At 37.9% G+C, this 21,536-nt stretch overlaps 1 protein-coding gene across 5 annotated transcripts in view; it reads left to right on the top strand.

The window, feature by feature from the left end:
* The first annotated feature begins 10,191 nt into the window (after nt 1-10,191).
* SLC38A10 (solute carrier family 38 member 10) overlaps nt 10,192-21,536 on the top strand; it is a 69,860-nt gene continuing 58,515 nt past the window's right edge. For 2 of the 5 annotated variants that reach the window (XM_023502614.2, XM_031965621.1), the window contains exons 1-2: nt 15,794-15,901; nt 17,233-17,350. In XM_023502614.2, coding sequence (XP_023358382.2) covers nt 15,797-15,901; nt 17,233-17,350 — 223 coding nt within the window. In that variant the 5' untranslated portion in view covers nt 15,794-15,796. Of the gene's footprint in view, nt 10,874-15,793; nt 15,902-16,214; nt 16,323-17,232; nt 17,351-21,536 lie in introns of those variants that run through there. The other 3 variants (XM_031965623.1, XM_031965622.1, XM_012548601.3) reach the window with 3 other exon arrangements.

Below are 21,536 nucleotides of genomic sequence, written 5' to 3'. Positions count from 1 at the left end.
ACAGCCAGGCTACTGTTTCCTTCAAAGTTCTAGGGATAACTTTAAGGATCTAGAGTATATTTCTAATACCATTACTCCCAAACTATAGATCAGCATATTCTCCCCAGTCTCAGTCACCTAGTTACTATCTTCTCAATACCATCTATCTAATGAGTAATTATTATCTCATATCACTTTACTGCTGATTTCCCCCAAAATCAATTAACTAACACTAATTAGTTTTTAATAAGGGATATTTACTAAGAAGGTATAACCGAACTTGAAGTGCAAACTACCCTTACCCAATTCCCTACCCTCAATCATGTAGAAAAGAGTAAGTGTATCTCTTCTACCACCTGGATGCTTGGGGAGAGTCAACTCAAATTTCCATTCCTCCCCCCACCTGCCTCATCATGTTCATTTCTAGGTATGGGACTCCTAACAGATCAGTCACTCCCTTGCAGGATGGAGTATTTCAGCTGCTGGGTCAATTCACTGATGGACTGGGTCAAGTAGGTTGCTCCCCACCTGCCTTAGTAGCTGTACCTGTAGCAGACTGAGCTATGAACTGCCCTTGCTGAATCTCTGGTGGTTTTTCTGACTTTTTATAATTCAAGGTCTTAACGTGGTCTGTCCATTTCTTATACTTATTCATGTAAAATCAGGAAAAATTAGAAAAGAGAGAGGGGGGGAGAAAAGAAGGGAGGGAGAGAAAGGGAGGGAGAGAGACAGAGAAAGACAGAGAGAGAGAGAAAGGGGGGAGAGAGGAAGGGAGGGAGAGAAAGGGAGAGACAGTGAGAAAGACAAAGACAGAGACAGAGGGAGAAAGATACAGAGAGAGAGAGAGACAAAGAGAGAGACAGAGAGAGAGAGAGAAACAGAGAGAGAGAGAGAGAGAGAGAGAGAGAGAGAGACAGAGAGAGAAAGAGAGACAGAGAGAGGGAGGGACAGAGAGAAAGACATGGCCAATGTATTTTTGGCCATATGAGAAATAGGGCAGCTAACTACACTAGCAACTGGCACTGTTGATACTAACTCTCTTCCCATCCAGAGATCCACAGCAGTGGTATCAAACATGCAGTCCAGAGCATCTGCAGTTTACAACACTCCCAGGGGTTGAGTGAACTAGATTAAAATGTGATTGGATAATATTTAACAAAATAAATACAAATAAAATAAAGCATAGATAATTTAACATGTAGTTTTCTAAGTCAGTATGCAGTCCATAGGGATCTTTATTATGGTTTAGTGGTCCCTGTTTCTAGTTGAGTTTAATGCCATTTCTTCTTCACTAAAAAATCACCAGGGAGAGTAAGAGAGACAGAAAGTGAGCCCTTTTGTATATATATATTCAGTTCTGGCTCAATAGCCAATTAAAATGATTTTCTTTACTGGGCAGGAATGTCACAGAATCCCTATACATGCACTGAATTGGGATAAGGTTGCTCCAACACATTATCAATTGCTCCCCAAAGCAGACTTCCCAAGCTTCCACATGGATCTATAGAGACAAAGAACACTGTACATGCTTCAGGCACTGAACTCCCTGAATCAGCGAGTCATTCCTCCTTCTTGTTATTCAGTCATACATTCGTGTCCAACTCTTTGTGATTCCATGAATCATAGCATGGCCAGGCTCTTCTATCCTTCATTATCTCTCAAAGTCTGTCCAAGTTCATGCATGTTGTTTTCATGATACTACAGATCCATCTCATCCTATGCCAAATTATTTTCCTTTTGCCTTCAATCTTTCCCAACATCAGAGCCTTTTCCAATGAATCCTGTCTTCTCATTATGTGGTCAAATTTCAGCTTCACTATTTGACCTTCCAGTGAATGACCTAATTTCTTTTAGTATTACCGGATTTGTTCTCCTTGCTGTCCAAAGGAATCTCAAAAGCCTTCTCTAACTCAATTCAAAAGCATCAGTACTATGGCACTCAGGTTTTTTTTTCTTTGTTGGCTGTCTTTATTTCAGACATTTTAGGCGAAAAAAAATCTTTGTATAACTGAAGAAAACAGCAAATGCCACTTGCAACACACTCTCTGCCTTTCATCTGCTCAACCTACAAAAATGTGCAAGATACATATATGTATATATATATATATGTTTATGTTTATGTATATATAAACATATATATGGAGCAAAGACAATATACCTCATACCATGCCTAAATAGAGACTGAAGCTATGGCTTTTTATAGACTGACCAAGGAAGAAAGATATCTAATGTATAGAAAGGAATGTAGAGAGTCTGAATGAGATTTGTAGGTAGCCAGTCAAAGTAGATTTTCCAGTAGTCATGTCATGATCATAGCTATGGGTTGGATAAAGCTTCCAAGAAACTGCATTCAGGTCTCAGAAGACAGTATTAGAAATGAAGTCACTACAAAAATTTCTGGGAAAATTGGAAATTGGTATGGCAGAAACTAGACATTGACCCACATCTAATACCCTCTACCAAGATAAGCTCAAAATGGGTTTGTGGATTTAAATTTAAAGAGTGATCCTATAAGCAAATTAGAAGGAAAAAAAAATGATAATCTACCTCTCAGATCTGTGGAGAAGGAAGAATTTCTGGCCAAAGAAGAAGTAGAGTACATTATAGAATACAAAATGAATAATTTTGATTATATTAAGTTTTGTACAAAAAAATCCAATGCAGACAAAATTAGAAGGGAAGCAGTAAACTGAGAAAAAATTTTACATCCAAAGATTCTGCTAAAGACGTCATTTCTAAAATATGTAGAGAATTGACTCAAATTTATAAGACAAGACATTTTCCAATTGATGAATGGACAAAGGATATGAACAATTTTCAGATGAATAAAACCATTTCTAGTCATGTGAAAAAATGCTTTAAATCACTATTGATCAGAGAAATGCAAATTAAGATCACTCTGAGGTACCACTATACACCTCTCAGATTGTCTAAGATGACAGGAAAAGAAAATGATGAATGTTGGAGGGGATGTGGGAAAACTGGGACACTGATACATTGTTGGTGGAATTGTGAACTGATCTAACCATTCTGGAGAGCAATCTGGAACTATGCTTAAAGGGCTATCAAACTGTGCATATCCTTTGATCTAGCAGTGTCTCTACTGGGCTTATATCCCAAAGAGATCATAAAAAAGGGAAAAGGACCCATGTATGCAAAAATTTTGTAGCAGCTCTTTTTGTAGTGGGAAGGAACTTGAAAGTGAGTAGATGCCCATCAGTTGGAGAATGGCTGAATAAGTTGTATATGTGAATGTGATGGAATATTATTGTTCAATAAGAAATGATGAGTAGATGAATTTCAGCAAAGGCTGGAAAGACTTGTATGAACTAACGATGAGTGAAGTGAGCAGAACCAGGAGAATGGTGTATACAGTATAGCAACATCATGAGATGATCAATTATGATAGTCTTAGCTCTTCTCAACAACATGCAATGATCCAAGACAATCCCAAGGGACAGAAAATGCTGACCACATCTAGATAACTAACTTTGGAATCTGAATGCATATTGAAACATACTATTTTCATCTTTTTTGATTTTTTCTTTCTCATGGTTTTTCCCTTTTGTTCTGATTAGTCTTTCATAATATGACTAATGTGGAAATGTTTCACATGATTGTACATGTATTGAAACTCAAAATCTTACAAAGATGAAAGTTGAAAACTATCTTAATATGTGATTGGGGGAAAATGTTTAAAAAAGAAAGAAAGAAAACCAGTGTACCCTTCTGATAGCTCTTGGTTCCCATATTGCTGAAGTCCAGCTTGCAAAATCTTAAGCATAACCTTGCTGGCATGTGAAATGAGTGCAATTGTTTGGTAATTTGAATATTCTTTAGCATTTCCATTCTTTAGGAATGAGATCTAAAGTAATTTTTTTTCCAATCCAGCAGCCACTGTCAAGTTTTCCTAATTTGCAGGCATATTCAAAGTAGCTTTAACAGCAGTATCTTTTACGTCATCCCTCTATCTCCTTCTATATGTATTGCTTAACAAGAGGCTAAATTTCCTGAAGGATTCTGGAATTACCAATTTAAGTAGCTGGGGGAATCACAGAATACAATTCTGTGTCATCATTAAAAATAATGACTAGATTTGGAATCTGAAGACCTGGATTCATATGTGACAGTATTATTTAACCAAGCATTTATTTACCACTTACTGTGTACAGGCATTCTGCTAAGCTCTGAGGATACAAAGAAATATAAAAGACATTCCATATTCTCAGGGAGCTTACACTTTAATGGGGAAGATAACATAAAGAACAATTAAGTGTAAACAAGTAAACAAGATATACAAATATTCAGTTCTGACTCAATATATCTCAAAGATATACCAGATATACAAAGATATACAAGATATACAAATCACCTACATATACATATAAGATATAGCAAAGAAGGACCTAGCAATTAAGAGAGACTGGGAAAGTCTCTCTGTAAAAAGTGAAATTTTTGCTGGGACTTAATGAAAGTCTAGGAGTCCTGATTACAGAGATGATGAAGTAGAAAATTCCTAATGAAGGGACAACCAATAAAAATGTTCAGAGTAGGGAGATAAAGTACGGGAGGAATATTAAGGAGGCCACTGATTCTGGATGGGTATGAGAACAGAAGAATAAAGTGTAAAAAGACTAGAAAATAGGAGGCAGCTAGGTTATGAGAGTCTTTGAATGCTAAATGGAAGATTTTATATTTTGTCCTTATGACAGGAACCACTAGAATTTATTGAATATGACATGGATAACATGGGTAGACCTGTATTTTAGCTCAGTTTGTGAGGGAAGGTTAGATTAGAGTGGGGAAAGATTTGGAGATAGGAAACCAACAGGAAGGCTATTGTAATAATCCAAGTGTGAAGTAATAGGGGCCTGAACAAGGGTGATGGCAGTGTCAGAGGAGAAAAAAGGGGTATTTAAAAAAATTTTAGTAATAGCTTTTTATTTTCAGAATACATTAAAAATAGTTTTCAGCATTTACCCTTGCTTGTGTCCCAAATTTATCTCTCTCCCTTCTCCTTTCCTCCTTCCCCTAGACAGCAAATAATGCAATACAGATTAAACATGTACAATTCTTCTAAACACATTTCCTCATTTATCATGCTGCACAAAAAAAATCAGATCAAAAAGGAAAAGAAATAAGAAAAAAAGCAAGCAAACAATAACAAAAAAGATGAAAATACTGTGTTATGACCCACATTCAGTCCCTATGGTCCTCTTTCTGGATGCAGAAGGCTCTCTCCATCACAAGTTTATTGGAATTGGCCTGAATCATGTCACTGTTGAAAAGAGCCAAGTCCATCAGAGTTGATTATCACATAATTTTGTTGCCACTGTGGACAATGTTCTCTTGGTTCTATTCACTTCACTTAGCATCAGGTCATGTAAATCTCTCCAGGCCTTTCTGAAATCAGTCTGATGATCATTTCTCACAAAACAATATTATTCCATTACATTCATATACTCAGCCATTCTCCAACTGATGGGCATCCATTCAGTTTCCAGGTCCTTGCCACTACAAAAATGGGCTGCTACCAACATTTTTGCACATATGAGTCCTTTTCCCTAAAAAGGGGGTATTCTCAAGAAATTATGAAGGTAGAATTGATAGAATTTGGTAATACATTGGCTATGGGGATAAGAGAAAGTAAGGATTTGAGAATGACAACTAGGTTTTGAGCCTGAGTTAGAGGAGGTTGGAAGTATCCTTGACAATAATACAAGAATAAAGAAGGGAAATTTTGAGGGGAAAGATAGTGAATTCAGTTTCAGAAATATTTATTTTGAGATGTCTATTAGAGAATTCAGTCTAATAGGCCATTGGAGATCCTTGAAAGTAGAGGTCAGGAAAGAGCTGAATAAGTGGATCTGAAAATCATCAGTATAGAGATGATAATCAAATTCACAGAAACCAATGAAATCACTAAGCAAAATAATCTTGAGGAAGAAGAAAAGAAGGCCCAGGACAGACCCAAAATTAGTAGATTTGACCTGGCTTAAGATGCAGTAAAGGACGCTAAGAAGGAACAGTCAGAGAAGTAAGAAGAATGTCATAGAAACCTACTGAGAAGAGAATATCCATAAGAAGAAGATTATTGAGTGCAAAGGAGATCAAAAAGGGTAAGATGAACCCTAACTTGGAGAGAACAATTTCAGTGGAACGGTTAGAGAAAGTAAAGGGATTGATGATAGACGAACTTCTCTACAAAAAAGGAAGAGAGAAAAGGGTAGAGAGGAAATGGACGGATCAAGTGAAGATTGTTGTTGTTTTGTTTGTTTTGTTTTATTTTTGAGAATGGGAGAGGCATGAGTGGGTCTCTACAAAATAGGGAAGTAACCAGTAGGCAAGGAGAATATGAAGCTTAGTGAGGTAGTAGGAATGATAGAGGGACAATCTGCTGGAAATGATCAGAAGGAATAGGTCTACTTGTACAGAGAGCAGTTAGAGGAGGACAAAGGCCATCTTTTCATGTAATACTGATGGTGGCAGAAGTCATTTGAGAAATATGAAATAAGGAAAAGGGGAGAAGAGAGCACTCTCTGTGAATGGTCTAGATTCAGTAAGAAGCAAGGTTGTGAGATGAAGAGGGGTTGTCAGAAAGGGAGAGGTGAGGAGGAATGAAAATGTTTGGCAGAAACATTGTACTGAGTGGGATACAGAATTAATTAAGGATAGTTAAAAATATTGCCTAGTTGCAGTGAGGGCTCAGTTGAGATTACGTAACATAACTTTGTAGCAAATTCTGATTTTTTGATGATTTTTTTCCTGTTTCATTCAATAGCATGCAAAAACAAAAACAGGGAATTTATGTAAGTGATCTGGACAAGTCACCTCACTTTTCTATATTCGCTTTTCTCCTTTATAAAATGAAAAGATTGGACTAAATCATGGAGATCATTTTGGCAGCCTGCTAAAGCCTGTGGAACTTTTAAAAATAATAACAGGAAAGGCTAAATTTTATTTATAAGTTGGTGATTTTAAAAAATTTCCCCTGAACTTTCAGACTTGCTGAAATCTATTTTAAAGACCAAGGTTTAAACTCTACTGTACTAGTATATGTGTGGATTTTTACCCCTTTGGCAAGGCTTGGGGTAATCTAAATCTAAAGATTAGAGAATCAAATCTAAAATCTAAATCTAAGAATTCTAAAATTCTAAAATAGAGTTAAGAAATAGGCGCTTTTCTGGGATGAGGCTTTGGGAGTGGGGAGAAGAAACAGGGCACTGGATATTGAGGCATAGCTCAATCCTCCTGAAGAGAGCGCTACTGTTGAAAAGGTGACTAGAGAAGAGTACTAGCAATTCCCTCTAAATTTCAGGGCTGTGGGACAGGGCTCCAGTCACCTTTACCTAGTTATAGCTCTGTTTTAAATTCTGAGTCAGGCATAGGAATTGCCTGAGGCTCAGATGATGCCAAAAAATAGCACTTACAATAACTTAATCATAAGAACACTCATTTTCATTTTAATGCCGATGTTTCAAGAAAATCTCTAATATTTTAGAGACCAAGAAAAGAAATGAATTCAAGACAACTCCCCTCACTTCTCCCTGTTTTTCAGCATTACTAAATTAGCTCAGATTATGAAAAGAATATTTCTGAGAAGCCATCCAAATGTCTAGGTGACATATATAGGAGGTGGTGCAACTGTCCTTGAGCCAAAACTGACCTCATTCTAGGGAGGGAAAGGGGTCCCTTAAGAGATGATGTAAAATTAGAGTCCCAGTCTTAGAAAGATGTACATCAAGTATGTTTCCTCCCTCCACCCCAGCACCTTAGTCCAATGGCAAAGAATGGAAACTAGTTGTCTCATTACCTTTTAGCCTCTTAAGACATATTAAAGAAAGGGAAAGAGCATTGGATTCTGTAAGCATATTTACACTTTCCTCATCTGTAAAATGAGGGGATTGGACTCAGATGACCTATAAGGTCCTTTCTAGTTCTAAATCTATGTACATTTTATTACCTTATCCTTTCTCCTCATAGGAGAGAAGAAAATTTTTATTATAATGACTAAGTAACTAGGCTGACAACCTCAGAAACTACTGCCTTCCAATGGTATGTCAGTTATACAAGTGTGGCAAAGACCTCTGCCCTAGTTCTGGAACAGTTTCAAGTAACTAGGAAAACTTTCATTCAATCCAATATTTTTTTTTTCTTTTTTAAAGGAGGCAATTGTGGTTAAGTGACTTGCTCAGGATCACACAATTAGTAAGTGTTAAATGTGTGAGGTCGAATTTGAACTCAGGTCCTCAGCTCTATCCACTGCACCATCTAGTGGCTCCCCAATAAGGACTTTATGAAATCATAGAGTTAAAAGGAACCTCAGAAATCTACCAATTTAAACCTATTTCATAGATGACAAACTGAGTCTCAGGAAGTCCTAGTAACCTCAGGACGTTGTACTTACTCTAACAGGACTTCTTAACCTTTTTGTATGTGTTATTGACAATCCAGTGAAATCTGTGGAACCCTTCTCTGAAAACTTTTAAAATGAATAAAATAAAAAACTTTGTATTATTACAAAAGAAACCAATTATATCAAAAGTTATTTAAATATATATTTGTAAAAGATCTCAGATTCATAACTACTAGATGGTTAAATAATTTTTGAAAAGTTATTGAAATCAGCACATGCTGATCAAAATCATAGTTAATGGCAAAGCAGGGGACTAGAGCCCTTGGTCTTCTGACTCTTTCTTGAAATTACCTTGTACTTATTTTGAATATATTTTTAAATTTCCATGCTGTCTCCCCAGATTGAAAGTAAACTCCTTCAGGTCAAGGGCTGTTTTCATTTTTGCCTTTGTAGGAGCAAAGGGAAGCACATTGTCTGGCACATTATGAGTGGTTTATATAATCTTTATTGATGAGTCCATAGAACTGATTTCTCTGGCTATAAGGCAGCCCTAGTTTATAAGCAGCAAACTGACCGTAAAGGATTTCAAATTGGGGGAGAGGGGGAAAGGGTTCTTCTTTGCCCTTTCCTTCGCTCCACTGTTGATCTTGCTTCTGTGCTTGTTGCCATAGAGAGAAGTTTGGTTTCCATCCATCAAGACAGCACCCCTGCCTAGCTGGCACTAGTACGTGTACAAGTGTTGTTGGGACTTATTAAATTTCCGGTCTCTACCAAGCCAGATCCACGTGGATGCAAAAGACCACTAGAGATGGTTCCCGGACAGAAAGCGAGGAGAGGGACGCTGGATATGCTGGGGGAAAGACCACTGGAGATGGTTCCCGGACAGAAAGCGAGGAGAGGGACGCTGGATATGCTGGGGGAAAGACCACTGGAGATGGTTCCCGGACAGAAAGCGAGGAGAGGGACGCTGGATATGCTGGGGGAAAGACCACTGGAGATGGTTCCGGACAGAAAGCGAGAGAGGGCGCTGGATATGCTGGGGGAAAGACCACTGGAGATGGTTCCCGGACAGAAAGCGAGGAGAGGGACGCTGGATATGCTGGGGGAAAGACCACTAGAGATGGTTCCCGGACAGAAAGCGAGGAGAGGGACGCTGGATATGCTGGGAAATATTAAACGTGCAGAGGTCTGGGTGGGAGGGAGGTGAGGATGTGCATGGCACAAACTGCTTCATTAACAATTTCTTCTTCGTTTTCTTAGGACTGCACAATCCCCCCGGCAGCTAGGTGGCGCAGCAGATAGTGCCCAGCCCTAGGCAAGAAGACTCGCTTTCCTGAGTTCACAGCCTACTAGCTGTGTGACGCTGCGTAAGTGCCTCAGTTTCCTCATCTGTAAAATGTGCAAGACAAGGAAATAATACACCACTCCGGTGTCCTTGCCAAGAAGAACCCAAAGGGGCTCCCGGGGAGTCAGACCTTCAAGACTTAACACTAAAGATGTCAATCCATAAAACAGCCCATCAAGCACGGGTTTGGAGCCAATTTGCGAAGAGCAAACGTCCACATGGAAAATGTTACAACAGGCTCTCCAGAGCTAGCGCTAGCCGCCTCCAGCTTCGGCAAGCTCAACCGCCACGTGTAGAAGCTGATCTCCAACCCCCAGCAAACCCTCCTACTTCTGCTCTAGACGGGGCCATTGTAACTGCGCCCTCCCATTGGTCCGCACAGCCATCCTCCCTCTCCGCTCCGCCTCTCTCTTCTCCTTCCGCCCTTTCATTGGTTCACACAGCTTTCCCTCCAGCTCCCCCCCGCCCCCGCCTCTCTCTTCCCCGCCCCCCAACCCGGGGCAGGGCCTGCTGCTTCGTCACTTCCTGGAAGATAGCGCAGGAAGGCGGAAGTTTGTGTGGGTGAGGCGGAGAGGGAGTCTGGGCTGAGGTGTCCCTGTGGTGTTTTCCTGGGTCCTACGCTGGGGCTGCGGAAGAGGCCGAGGTTTCCTCAGTAGCGGGGAAGGGGGAAAACAAGGTTGCCAATATAGGAGGAAGAGGGGAAAGGACATGAAGCAATCGCGCAACCTGCAGGACTCGGGAGGCTGAAGCTCTATCCTCCTGTTTTCTTCTCATCCCCTGCCCCCGATCTCCCCCCTCCCCCGCTTCCCAGATTCCCCCTCTTTCCTTTTTGATCTCCTCTCCCCTTCCCGCTGTTTTTCCTCCACCTGCCCCCCTCCCCCTGCTCCTTCTCGGCTTTGACAACCCCTCCCCCCTATCTTGGACTAACTAACCCTGAGCAAGTTACTCCATGGGAGCCGGTGGGAAGAGAACCGTGTGACCCCTGACCCCTTAATCTAGTGACCCAGCCCCGCTTCCTCGCCATCCCGAGCCCCCAACCCCTCTTTACCCCGGGGCTAGAAGAAAGGGGTCATTGACCCTGACCCTTTCAAGCAATGGCCGCGGTGGCAGCGTCTAACTGGGGTCTGATCATGAACATTGTGAACAGCATTGTGGGGGTCAGTGTGCTCACCATGCCCTTCTGCTTTAAACAGGTGAGTCTGCCACCCCGCACCTGGCTCCTGCCCACGGAGGGACTCTAGAAAAATGGGTAGTAAAAGAGATTTTTCTAGGGTCCCTTTTTTTTTTTTGTTTGTTTGTCGGGGTTGGTAGGAATTGGCACGGGGAAGAAGAAGTTAATTGGGTGTTTGACCCAAAGCTTAGGAGACCTATGTGTTTGCCCTCAAGCTAGAAAATAAACATATTTCCTTTATGTGTATTCGCGTGGACTGATTAGTAACAAGATTTATTTATTTTTTAAACTTGTGAACAAAAGAGCCTTTTGTACCCAGATTACTGAGTGGAACTAAACAGGAAGAATATTTAGAGTTGAAGAAACTTCTCTGGTCTTCTAGGCCAAATCGTACCATTAACCAAGTTAATGAAGAATGCATTTTTAACGTGTAAATAGAAGAGTATCAGGACAATTAATATGCACTTCTCATGTAATTAAGACTCCTAATATAGTAAGTACTATTATATATGTGCACCTGATAAATTTTTATTTGATTTTCAACTCTGGAGAGACCTGTGGAGCCAAGCATTTGTCAAAGTTGTTCCAGCTATCAATACATCAAAAAGAAAAAGTTTGGTAGCATCAGTTTTTGGCCTCAAGCCTAAAAGTTCCTAAGAAAGAGACTTGTCTAGGCTATTGGTGCCTTATAAAATTTTGTAAATAAGGCCAAATATAATTAAAACGTGAACTTTTTTTCTGAAATAAAGTGTTCATAAAAAACAATTTTATTGCTTTGTATCAAACTTCAGATTATATTGTTCATGTAATCTATAGACACAAAATCTTTGCCTGCTAGGCCTGTGATGAAAAGTACCCATATAATGCTTTTCAGCGATTAAAGTGGTTGTGTCTGAGTTAACAATTTCTTTCATACTTGTGAAAATGTGAACTTTTCAGAAAAGGTTGACTGAAATGTTTTCTATGAAAGACACCCCTACTTTGAGCTTAATTGGAACATTTCATTAAAGTGCCTATTATTGACAGATTTTTCTGTAAGCCACATGAAGGATTCATGTTTTCACCATTTTAAATCTTTGATCCAATTTTCAGTTCCTTATGCTCACATTCAGTTTACCATTTATTCTCATCAACTTGAGACATTGTTGTTCAATTTAAGTTTCGGTTAAAGCAAAAGGAAAAAAAATACAGGGATTTTTCTTTTTTCTAACTATGACAGAAAGTATTCTTTTCAAAGTTACCAAATGATCTCAATCCCCAGACTTGTGATAGTCTTTAAACCCTCATCAGCCATTCCATTCCATTCCATACTTGGGACCACCCTTTCCTCCTAGATAACTCTTTCATCTCGACTTTTGTGGCTCTATTCTTTCTAATCCTTTTCATTCTTCTTTGCTTGTTCATCATTCAGATCCTTTAACTGTTGAGTTTCCCTAAATCTCTTCTCTCTCTATATTCTCTCTTGGTGACCTCATTGGTGACCAAGAATTTAATTATCTGCTGATGATCATCTCTACTCTCTCCTCTGAGCATCAGTTATACATCACCTGTTGCCTTTTGGATATTTTAACCAAATGTCCCAGAGATATCTCAAAGTCAACATGTCTAAAACCTAACTCATTATTTTTCTCCCCAAACTCCAAAATTCCCTATTTTTGATGAAGACATCAAAGACATTGGCATTAGTCTCCTTAACTCCATATATCAGATCAGTTGCCAAATCTTGCCATTTCTATTTCCACAGCATCTCTCATTTCTGACTACTTTCTACTCACAACCATCCTCATCATCTCTTGACTTGATTATTGAAACAATCTCCAAATTGGTCTCTGCTTCAAATCTTTCTCACTTTAGTCCATGGGTCCACCCCCTGCCAAAGATTCCCTTTCAGCACAGAAAGGACCATTTCATTCTGTACTCAATAAACTAGTGATTTCCTATTGTCTCTAGAATCAAATAGAAATTCCATTTCCCATTTCTGTTTGTTTGCATTGTACATCAACCATACCTGGAATTCATTTCCTTATTTTTGCCTCATAGACTCCCTCTCCTTCAAGACTCTGTTAAGTACCATCTCCAAAATGAATCTTTTCCTGACACCTTCAACCGATAGTGTCCTCTTCAAGCTCTTTTCTTTTAAGTACTTTATATTTTTTGTATTTATGTGCTATGTACATGTACATCTAATATACTTGTCCTTGTTGTCCTTGTCTCCTGTGTGTAGAATGTAAGCTCTTTATTAGGGATTATTTCATTGTTATATTGGTATCCGCAGCACCTACCACAGTGACAGGCCCAGAGTAGGCATTTGTTGTTTGATTATATAATTCCTATTCTGGGCCCATCACAAATCCTTTTTCCTTCATAGCTACAGCCCACATTTATCTCTCCCATTCCTGAACTCTAGAGTCATATAATCTGTACTTCACTTTGACATTCATTCACACACAATATATTTAAAACACATGTGTACATGTGTGTTTACACACATATGTACAATATACACATATATACAAAGTATCGCTTGTATTGTAACTTAATTTTGTTTCATACTATGTCTTCAACTAGAATTCCTGGGGTATATATTTATATAACTGATTTTGGCACCTAATCACCTATGTATGTGTGTGTGTGTGTGTGTGATATATGTCATTTATATACCGTGTTTGTAGATAGCTAGTAATGCTTTGTATTTTAACTTAATTGTGCTTCATGTCACATCTCATAAACTGCAACTGGATTATAAATTTCCAAAGAAAAGGATAAACTGGGATAGGGGACATTTGTTTTCTTAAATACTTCCAAACTTATCAACATTAACTTTTAGTACCAATGTATTTAGTAGATGCATGGAAAAGTTAGTGAGTGAAAATCAGGCAGTAATTTAAGAATACAAAGCCGTTTTGTACTAGCTTATAGTCTATCAGAAAATATTGAATACTTACTATAAACAGGATATGTAATTGGGGAGGTAATAGTTTCTATAAAAGCCTGTATATATAAGGATGTAAAGATCCAAAAAAAAGTGAAAAAACCAACATACTTCCAAATTTATGTTCTTTATGCTTGTGCTAATATTGGAAAGACAGAATTCCTGTTTTATATCTTGATACCTTTCTAAAAGCAAAATGAACATTTTGGGGACAGGACTGCTTCCTCATGAAAAAAAGAGAATGGTCATGATAGGAAGCAGTCAATGAAGTATCACACAGAAAAGGAACTGCTCCTGTTAACCAGTAAATCTCATATAGCTTAGTGAATAAAATCTGAGACCTGGGTTGGGGATAGAATATATGGCATAGAATTTTGAGTTGAAAATGAACATTTTGGAGAAGGGTTTCATATAAAAAATATTACATGGAAAAAATTCATATTTTCCTGTGAAAGATGAAGTTTTTAAAAATAGAAAGTGGTCCCCAATGTCCTTCTTCCTGCCCTCTCTTCTGAGAATAAGGTAGAAATAAATTAAACTTAATTTTTCTGCTCAAAACATGTTTGTATTTCTGGTGCAATAATTAATGGCAGTTGGGGGTAGCTAGGTGTTGCAGTGGATAGAGTACTAGCCCTGAAGTCAGGAGGACCTGAGTTCAAATCTGGTCTTACTCATTTAACACTTCTTAACTATGTGACCCTGGACAAGTCACTTAACCCCAATTGCCTCAGCAAAATAATAATAATAATAATAATAATTAATGGCAGCTGGAACTTAAGTAGCACTTTAAGTTTTTACAAAATCAGTCAGTCAACCAGCATTTATTTAGCATCTATGTGTCAGATGTTATGCTTGTCTTTGAAGATACAAAAAATAAAATCATCCCTACTCTCGAGGATTTTACATTCTAACAGGGAGACAAGTACACAGGTAAGTATATTCACAATAAGTATAAACAGAATAAATAGAAAGTATTTAAATGCAAGGTAGTTTGTGAAAAAAGGAGCTAGTACCTGTACTGGAGAAAGGAGGAGTACAGCTGAAGGTGTGCTTGAAGTAAGAGAAGGAGCTCATTTGAGCATCTGCAACAACCCTATGCCTTAAAACCTAGAAGTCTTATTTTTCCGAAGATTAATAAACTGTTTTGTAAACTTTTTGCCACCTTTTTAGGCTATCACCTTTTCACCTCTCTCCAGTCCTTATTATTGAAAAAATAATCTTGTCTGTGGATCTGGTTATGTCTGTTAAAAAAAAAATCTCGAATGCACTTTTACCATTTTATTGGGCATTAAAACCATATGCTGCCACTCTACCTTTCCAGCCTGATTTCATTTCACTTTTCTCACACCATGTCCTAGCCAAACTTTATGATCTCTTCTTATGCTTAACATTGGTCCCTATAGTGGGATGACCTCCTTCCTACTCTTTGTCTGCTGAATGCTGAATCTTACCTTTACAACCTGTGTGACTTTGTACAAATTACATTGCCTTTTTTAGGTCTCAGGTATGAACAGATAATTATATCTATGACAGTCGTATTAAAATAAAACAGTTATTATCTGTAATAATATGAAGCCTGCCCACATCCCTCATGAAACCAAAAAATGTTCACAACTTTCAAGCAGTTAAACCTTGATAGAATGCTCACCAACAATCAAGACTTCACTTATTTTTTCATGAAGAGTAACTGTGGATAGAATGCTTTAGCTAGAGTCAAAACGATCCTACCCCTGACACTTTCTATCAATGTGACCATGTATTCATGACTTTGATCTTTTAGGGCCCCAACTTCTATAAAGTAGGGATGAAAAGCCATGGTTTTTACCTCAAAGGGTTCTTGTAAGAATCAAATGAGCTATTATTTTCAAGAGTATTTGGGAAATTTCAAAGTTCTGTGTTAATGTTAGTCTTTCTCCTTCCCCCCCTAGCTTTCCCCCTCAGATCTCATGTTCTTTTATACTTCTCTATTGTATTTTTAATTTTACATTTATGTCTGATTTGTTCCTCTTCTAGATGATTAGCTCTATGAAGGCTGTGAACTCATCTAAATCAGGTGTTACTCCCAAGACTTTCCATTGTGCTTTACTCACTAGATCATCATCAGTATTTATTGAATGGGTTAGTGAATGACTATCAATGGCTTCATTTTACTTAAAAGTTAGAAAAACTGAAATTTTCTTCTTTGGAAAAGGAGCCAAAAGTTTAAAACAAAATTAATGAAAGGTTTTCAGTCTTAGAAATGACCCAACTTTTTGTGATGGGAGAGCTTCTAGAGTTATTAGCAAGTTGGACTTATGGATTGTTTAGCAAACACAAAATAAGTGATTCTTTACTTTGCCTAGGGCAAAAGTGGCTGTAGGCCAGACTGGCAGCTTGCTAGTCCCCTGGGGCTACATGATTACACTTTTTTTTTTTTTTTTTTTTTTTCCAGATCCCAGTTTCTGTCAGAAGGGATTCACTAACTACTACTGTATGCACTGCAGCTTTATTCTTCCCCTCCTCTTAAAAACATTTTATCCTGGGATTTGTAGTTTCAATGGTGTGTACTTCTGAAAATCATAGCGCTTGAAGGACTGCTAGAGATTGTCTCTTGCAGAAGAATATTTCCCTCATAAATGAATAAGTAAAAGCTCAAGAGATGTTGCCCAAGCTCACAGGTGGTGAAGTCTGTTCAGTTAACTACCAATTCCCTGTACTTTCCACTATATTATATTTTAGCGCTGTGAATGTAGTTTTTTCATCATTCCTGCCTATTTTTTGAGTATCACTATTTGCATATAATTCTTTTGCTTTTATTTCTATGTATTTCAAGGTTATGTTTTAGCTATTCTTTTAAAATACAGGTATTTTTCTATGATTTCTACAGCCAGATTAAATAGTATGAGTGATCTGGGTTATTTTAATAATGTTGAACTGTATTCAGTTCATAGATTTTTGTTTTGTTTGAGCCCCTTTCTTTCAAAATAATCACTTAACACTATTGTTAATATTTAAGATAGCTAATAAAAAAGTGACTGGATTATAAATAAATTTGCAAAGAACCAGAGAACTGCTAGATTGATACATAAACAGAGACAGTCCACTAGAATGATTAATTTTTTTTTGGGGGGGGGATTAGGAGAGGGAGCGAGTTTTCCTTTGAGAGGTGACCCTGATTTGATGCTTCTGTCCAAAAATTACAACAAATTAATTTGGGAAGCAATTCTTTTGGCAAGGGACTTTTTTTTTTTTTTTTTTTTTTTAATAGTCAATGGTTGGCACATATAGGGGTTTAATAAATGCTTGTATGGGCAGGTGAGTAAAATTGAACAAATTTTGTATTTTTGCATTTATGATAGCTCTGAGCTAAATAAGTAGATGAAATCAATATGTGTATTGTGTGAGAAATCTGAGAATGTTTTATATATCATTTTGTGATGGTATCTCTCTTTTCTTTTTGAACCCTCTAGTGTGGCATTATCCTGGGAGCCCTACTGTTGATTTTCTGTTCCTGGATGACACATCAGTCCTGCATGTTCTTAGTGAAGTCAGCCAGCCTTAGCAAACGCAGGACCTATGCAGGCCTAGGTGAGAATTTCAGACCTTGAAATCATTCAGCAGATATTTATTGAGTGAGTACAATGTACAAAGGCACTGTGAAATGTAAAATGTATTACAATCTAAAGATCAAAATTATCCTTTGGACTTAGTAAAGTTCTTTTTCCATGGATATCGGTGCTTACATTTTTCTTGGTAGAGTACAATGCATAGGGCATGGAATTGGAATTGAGAAAACCTGGTTGAAACTCCACCTCACATACTTAGTTACTATATGATCCTGAATAAGTTACTTTTTCTATTTCTCAGTTTGCTTTTCTATAGAATATGCGGGTTAGATTTAGTTATCTCAGAGGGCCTTTCTAGCTCAAAAGCTATGATCTGATAAGCTGTAGCATTTAATATTGTTGAAGTTTTTGAGTAGTTTATAATCTATTTGCTTTTCTTCTTTCTTTGAGGAGGTGGTGAATTTCATATACTTGATAAAGTAACCTCATTATCCCAGTAGTTGAAACTTTCCTTGATATTCTTAGTTCTGTTTTTCATCCCTTTAATTCTTTTGTCTTGCAATTCTCTTTTCATCAAAAGAAACAAAAACATTTATCTTTTTTGGTTTCTGAAAGACATTTCAGTTTGTAATATTTTATCACTTGTATGATTTAACCGAACTGTTAATCTTGTCTTCTTGCTTTTTCCTTCATTCTAGCATATGAAAACTTCTGTCTTTTCAAAGGGATAGACTCAGAATTGTTTTGATTGCATTTCAGTTCAGAGTAGGTGTTGAAATGTCAAAATACAAATTCTCAGAGGTTGGCATTGTGGGTGTCTGGTGAAAGTTATTGGTCTCCAAATGAAAGCCACTAGTTTCTCTACCCCATGTGTTTCTGAGGACATTAGGTTCTGCCAGCAGAGTGCCTGGCAGGGGGTGTCAACTTTCTGGATTGCAGCTATATAAGTACCCATGGCAAAATGAGGAGGAGAAGGTAAGAGGAAATAGTGTACAAAGTTCCAAGTAGCTGACAAAATAAAAACATCTGCAAGATCCACGTGTGAGTTTTTGGCAAATTTGCTCATTGTTCTTTTCCTTTCACTGTGACGATTTGACTTTGGCACCAATATGTTAACATTTAGCTAAAATTCTCAAGGGAAAATTTTGCATCCTCTCTCCTTCCCTTTTCTTTTGCTGATGAGGATGAGTATGTTAGATAAAGTCATACAAGTAACATTTACCTCTGACCAGATGAGCTTGACCCTTAGTGCAAAAACACCAAGCCAAAATTTGTGTTGAAACATAGCTCCTCACCAGAAACAAAATAGGAGACATTTCTACATTTCTTCAGAATCTGTGCTGCTATGCTACATTTAGAAATTTCCCTCACACTGTTCCTTTTTCAGACATGTTTAATTGGCTTCAGGTACCACACTAATCCTCTCTCTCAAGATTATCTTGTGGATCTCCTAATTTTCTATTGCTTACTGTTCTGAGGATGTTAGTACAAAGTGGTGTGGTTTTTGTCATATGCAAAAGACATAAAGAAAATGTTTATTATGTTCAGTGACCATGCTGTTGACAGATGGATACTTCCATTGCATTGGCTGCCCGGGGCTTAGCATTTAATTGCACAGTGTGACTCTGCCTAAATGTACCTACTAGAAGCAAAAAGGAAAAAAAAAAAGAAAGAGAAGAAAAAAGGAAGCAGAAGAAGAAAACCTTCAGAGTATCAATAAAGTTATCCCTTATACCAACCAAACAAAATTATCTGATCATTCTGGGCTCCCAGAAATTTTCCTGAGGTCTAGTCTGATATAGTAATTAGCTGTCCTTTCACCTATTCTCTTCCATTGCCATTATCACTTCACAGAAATGAAGAGCTCTAGCTTCTATAAAAGGAGATGAGAATCTCCTTCATCATTTTTGAAACCAAGAAACTCCAATATAGAGGGATTAACAATACTTCCAAATTTCTTGGTATTTTGGGAATTACTGGACCATTTTTTTTTCTTATACACAGAGAAAAATTATTCTTTTCTTCATCTTCCTGGGTGAAAGCCCAAAAAGTTTACACTGCAGCAAGATGGATATGATTGAAAGGAAAGATGTTCTTGGTAGTCTTCTTATACTGTTTCCTAATATATCAGTTCAGTATTGTTGAACAGCTAGTCTTTGTCATTAATTACTTGTATACTAATACAATCTGCAGGAGATCCTTTCAGTCTTGTAGCTGATTCTGTGGGAGTATCTGGCAATTTGGAAAGGTCCAAGGCAACTTGAGAAATTGTTCTGAGCTGTTAAATTTGAGTAGATTTAATATAGCTTGCATTGTTCCAGAAATGTACCATCCTATAGATTTTACTATATCACTCTCCCACAGTTACCTCTGCCGCAGTGATACAGCATTTGATTGGCAGTGAACTTTGCCAACCTAAAGTTTTTTGGTGCTTTTTCAGTTTTTTTCAGGTTATGGGTCATCATATTTTATATTTTGATTAAAATTCATATCTGTTCATCCTAATTTTGTGTAGACTTTTCATTTTTCCCCACAGAAAATGATCATATACAACCTAGTTTAGGTGTGGAATGATCCAAATGAAATTGTTCTGAGTTTCACAATCCTACGATATTCATTGACCATGACCCAGAACTATGTGAAGTGGGCTCTTCATGCAACCATGCAAAATTTATACTTCACATTTAATGTATGTAATCATTATATTACATAATAGGGATAGAAATTAGTCCTTTAATTTCATTAGCATAACCCACCAAATGAGAACTTCCTGTCCCTCTACAGCTCAACCCCCTTTTAATCACCCTTCCCTTAGAGAGTCACCTGGAATAGTTAGAAGTCAAGTCATTTATACAGGGTCTTATAGGGATCTGGCTTAGGGCCTTCCAGGTAGATTCTCATCCACAAGACTGTGTGTTGCCTTTCAGATTTCATAGTAATTAGTCAAAAATAGTGGAAGGGATTAACTTTCACTTAGTGAAACAGAATCCTGGTCTTAGTATAATCAGATGATCTAGATTTGGGCCTCAGCTCTGAACCTGGTCAAATCATGTCACTTTGAGCCTCAATTTCCTCATCTCTAAATGTGGGATAATGGTATTTTTCATTGCAAAGAGAGACATTGCCCAAATGTGCTAACTAGAAGTTAAACACCTGCCTTAGGTAATGTCTGATACCTTGCAAGATAAGTTTCAATTCTGAGATGCCAGAAAGTTTTGTTAGGTCCTACAGTATTGGCCTGTTAGGAGGACTGGGATAATTTGATTACCTTAGTCCTTTGTAATTTATAAAGTGCTATATAGCTGTAAACTCTGATTAGCCTATTAACATTTCCATTTATATAGCACTTTTAAGTTTTGAAAAGCATTTTATTTATTTTCAGCTTTGATCTTCATAGTAACCCTATGAAGTAGATGCTGTTAACCTTGTTTTACAGATGAAGAAACTGAGGCTGAGGGATTATGTTTGCTAGGCCAGGTTTACACAGCTGGTAAGCATCAGAGGCCTGATTTGAATCAAGTCAAATATCCTACCATGCTGCCTCTGTTGAGAATTTTCAGTTATAGTTTAATCTTTCTCATACTTGTTGATGTTCCCGTAAGTTAAATAATAAAGAATTGGGATTCAACTTTCTAATAGGCAGAGTTTCTATAATCTTTTTCCCCTTTTCCCCACAGCAGTTTAGGGTTGAGGCTTCCTGCAGTCTCTTAGGGCTGATGTCTCTCTGGGAGATCAGTAGTTCCTGGAGTTCTCCATTACCTACCTACTATGTGTCCTGAGTGTTACAGAGGGACTGGTGAGAGCCAGTAAATACTGACTCACAGGGCCATGTAGAGTAGATGATTTCTTGGAGGAAGGAGACAGAGCAATGATCTTGTCATGACCAGGAGAAGGAAAGGGGGAGATAAGAGAAGACATGGGATAAATAGGCCCAAATCTGTTGTTTGGGGCCTGGTTATCCTTCATGCTAGAAGACAACCAATATGACATCACTGTGTTGGGGTCAAGGTATGGTATATCTGACTGTTGGCTGATCATAAGCTCCACCACAGGTCAGGCACAAGTAGTCCATATGAACATTTGGAGTGAAGAGGTCTCTAATTTGTGCATTTCATTCCTTTGGAGCCCCTGCACTTCTGCTTTCCTCACAGAACAACAGTGCCTTCTTTGACCCGGGCACACGATCTGTGTAGTCCTTTGCCAGTGTC

Source organism: Sarcophilus harrisii, chromosome 4 (assembly GCF_902635505.1).
Source record: "Sarcophilus harrisii chromosome 4, mSarHar1.11, whole genome shotgun sequence".
Taxonomy (NCBI): domain Eukaryota; kingdom Metazoa; phylum Chordata; class Mammalia; order Dasyuromorphia; family Dasyuridae; genus Sarcophilus; species Sarcophilus harrisii.
The sequence above is the reverse complement of the archived record's forward strand: the minus strand, read 5'-3'. Positions and strand labels throughout refer to the sequence as shown.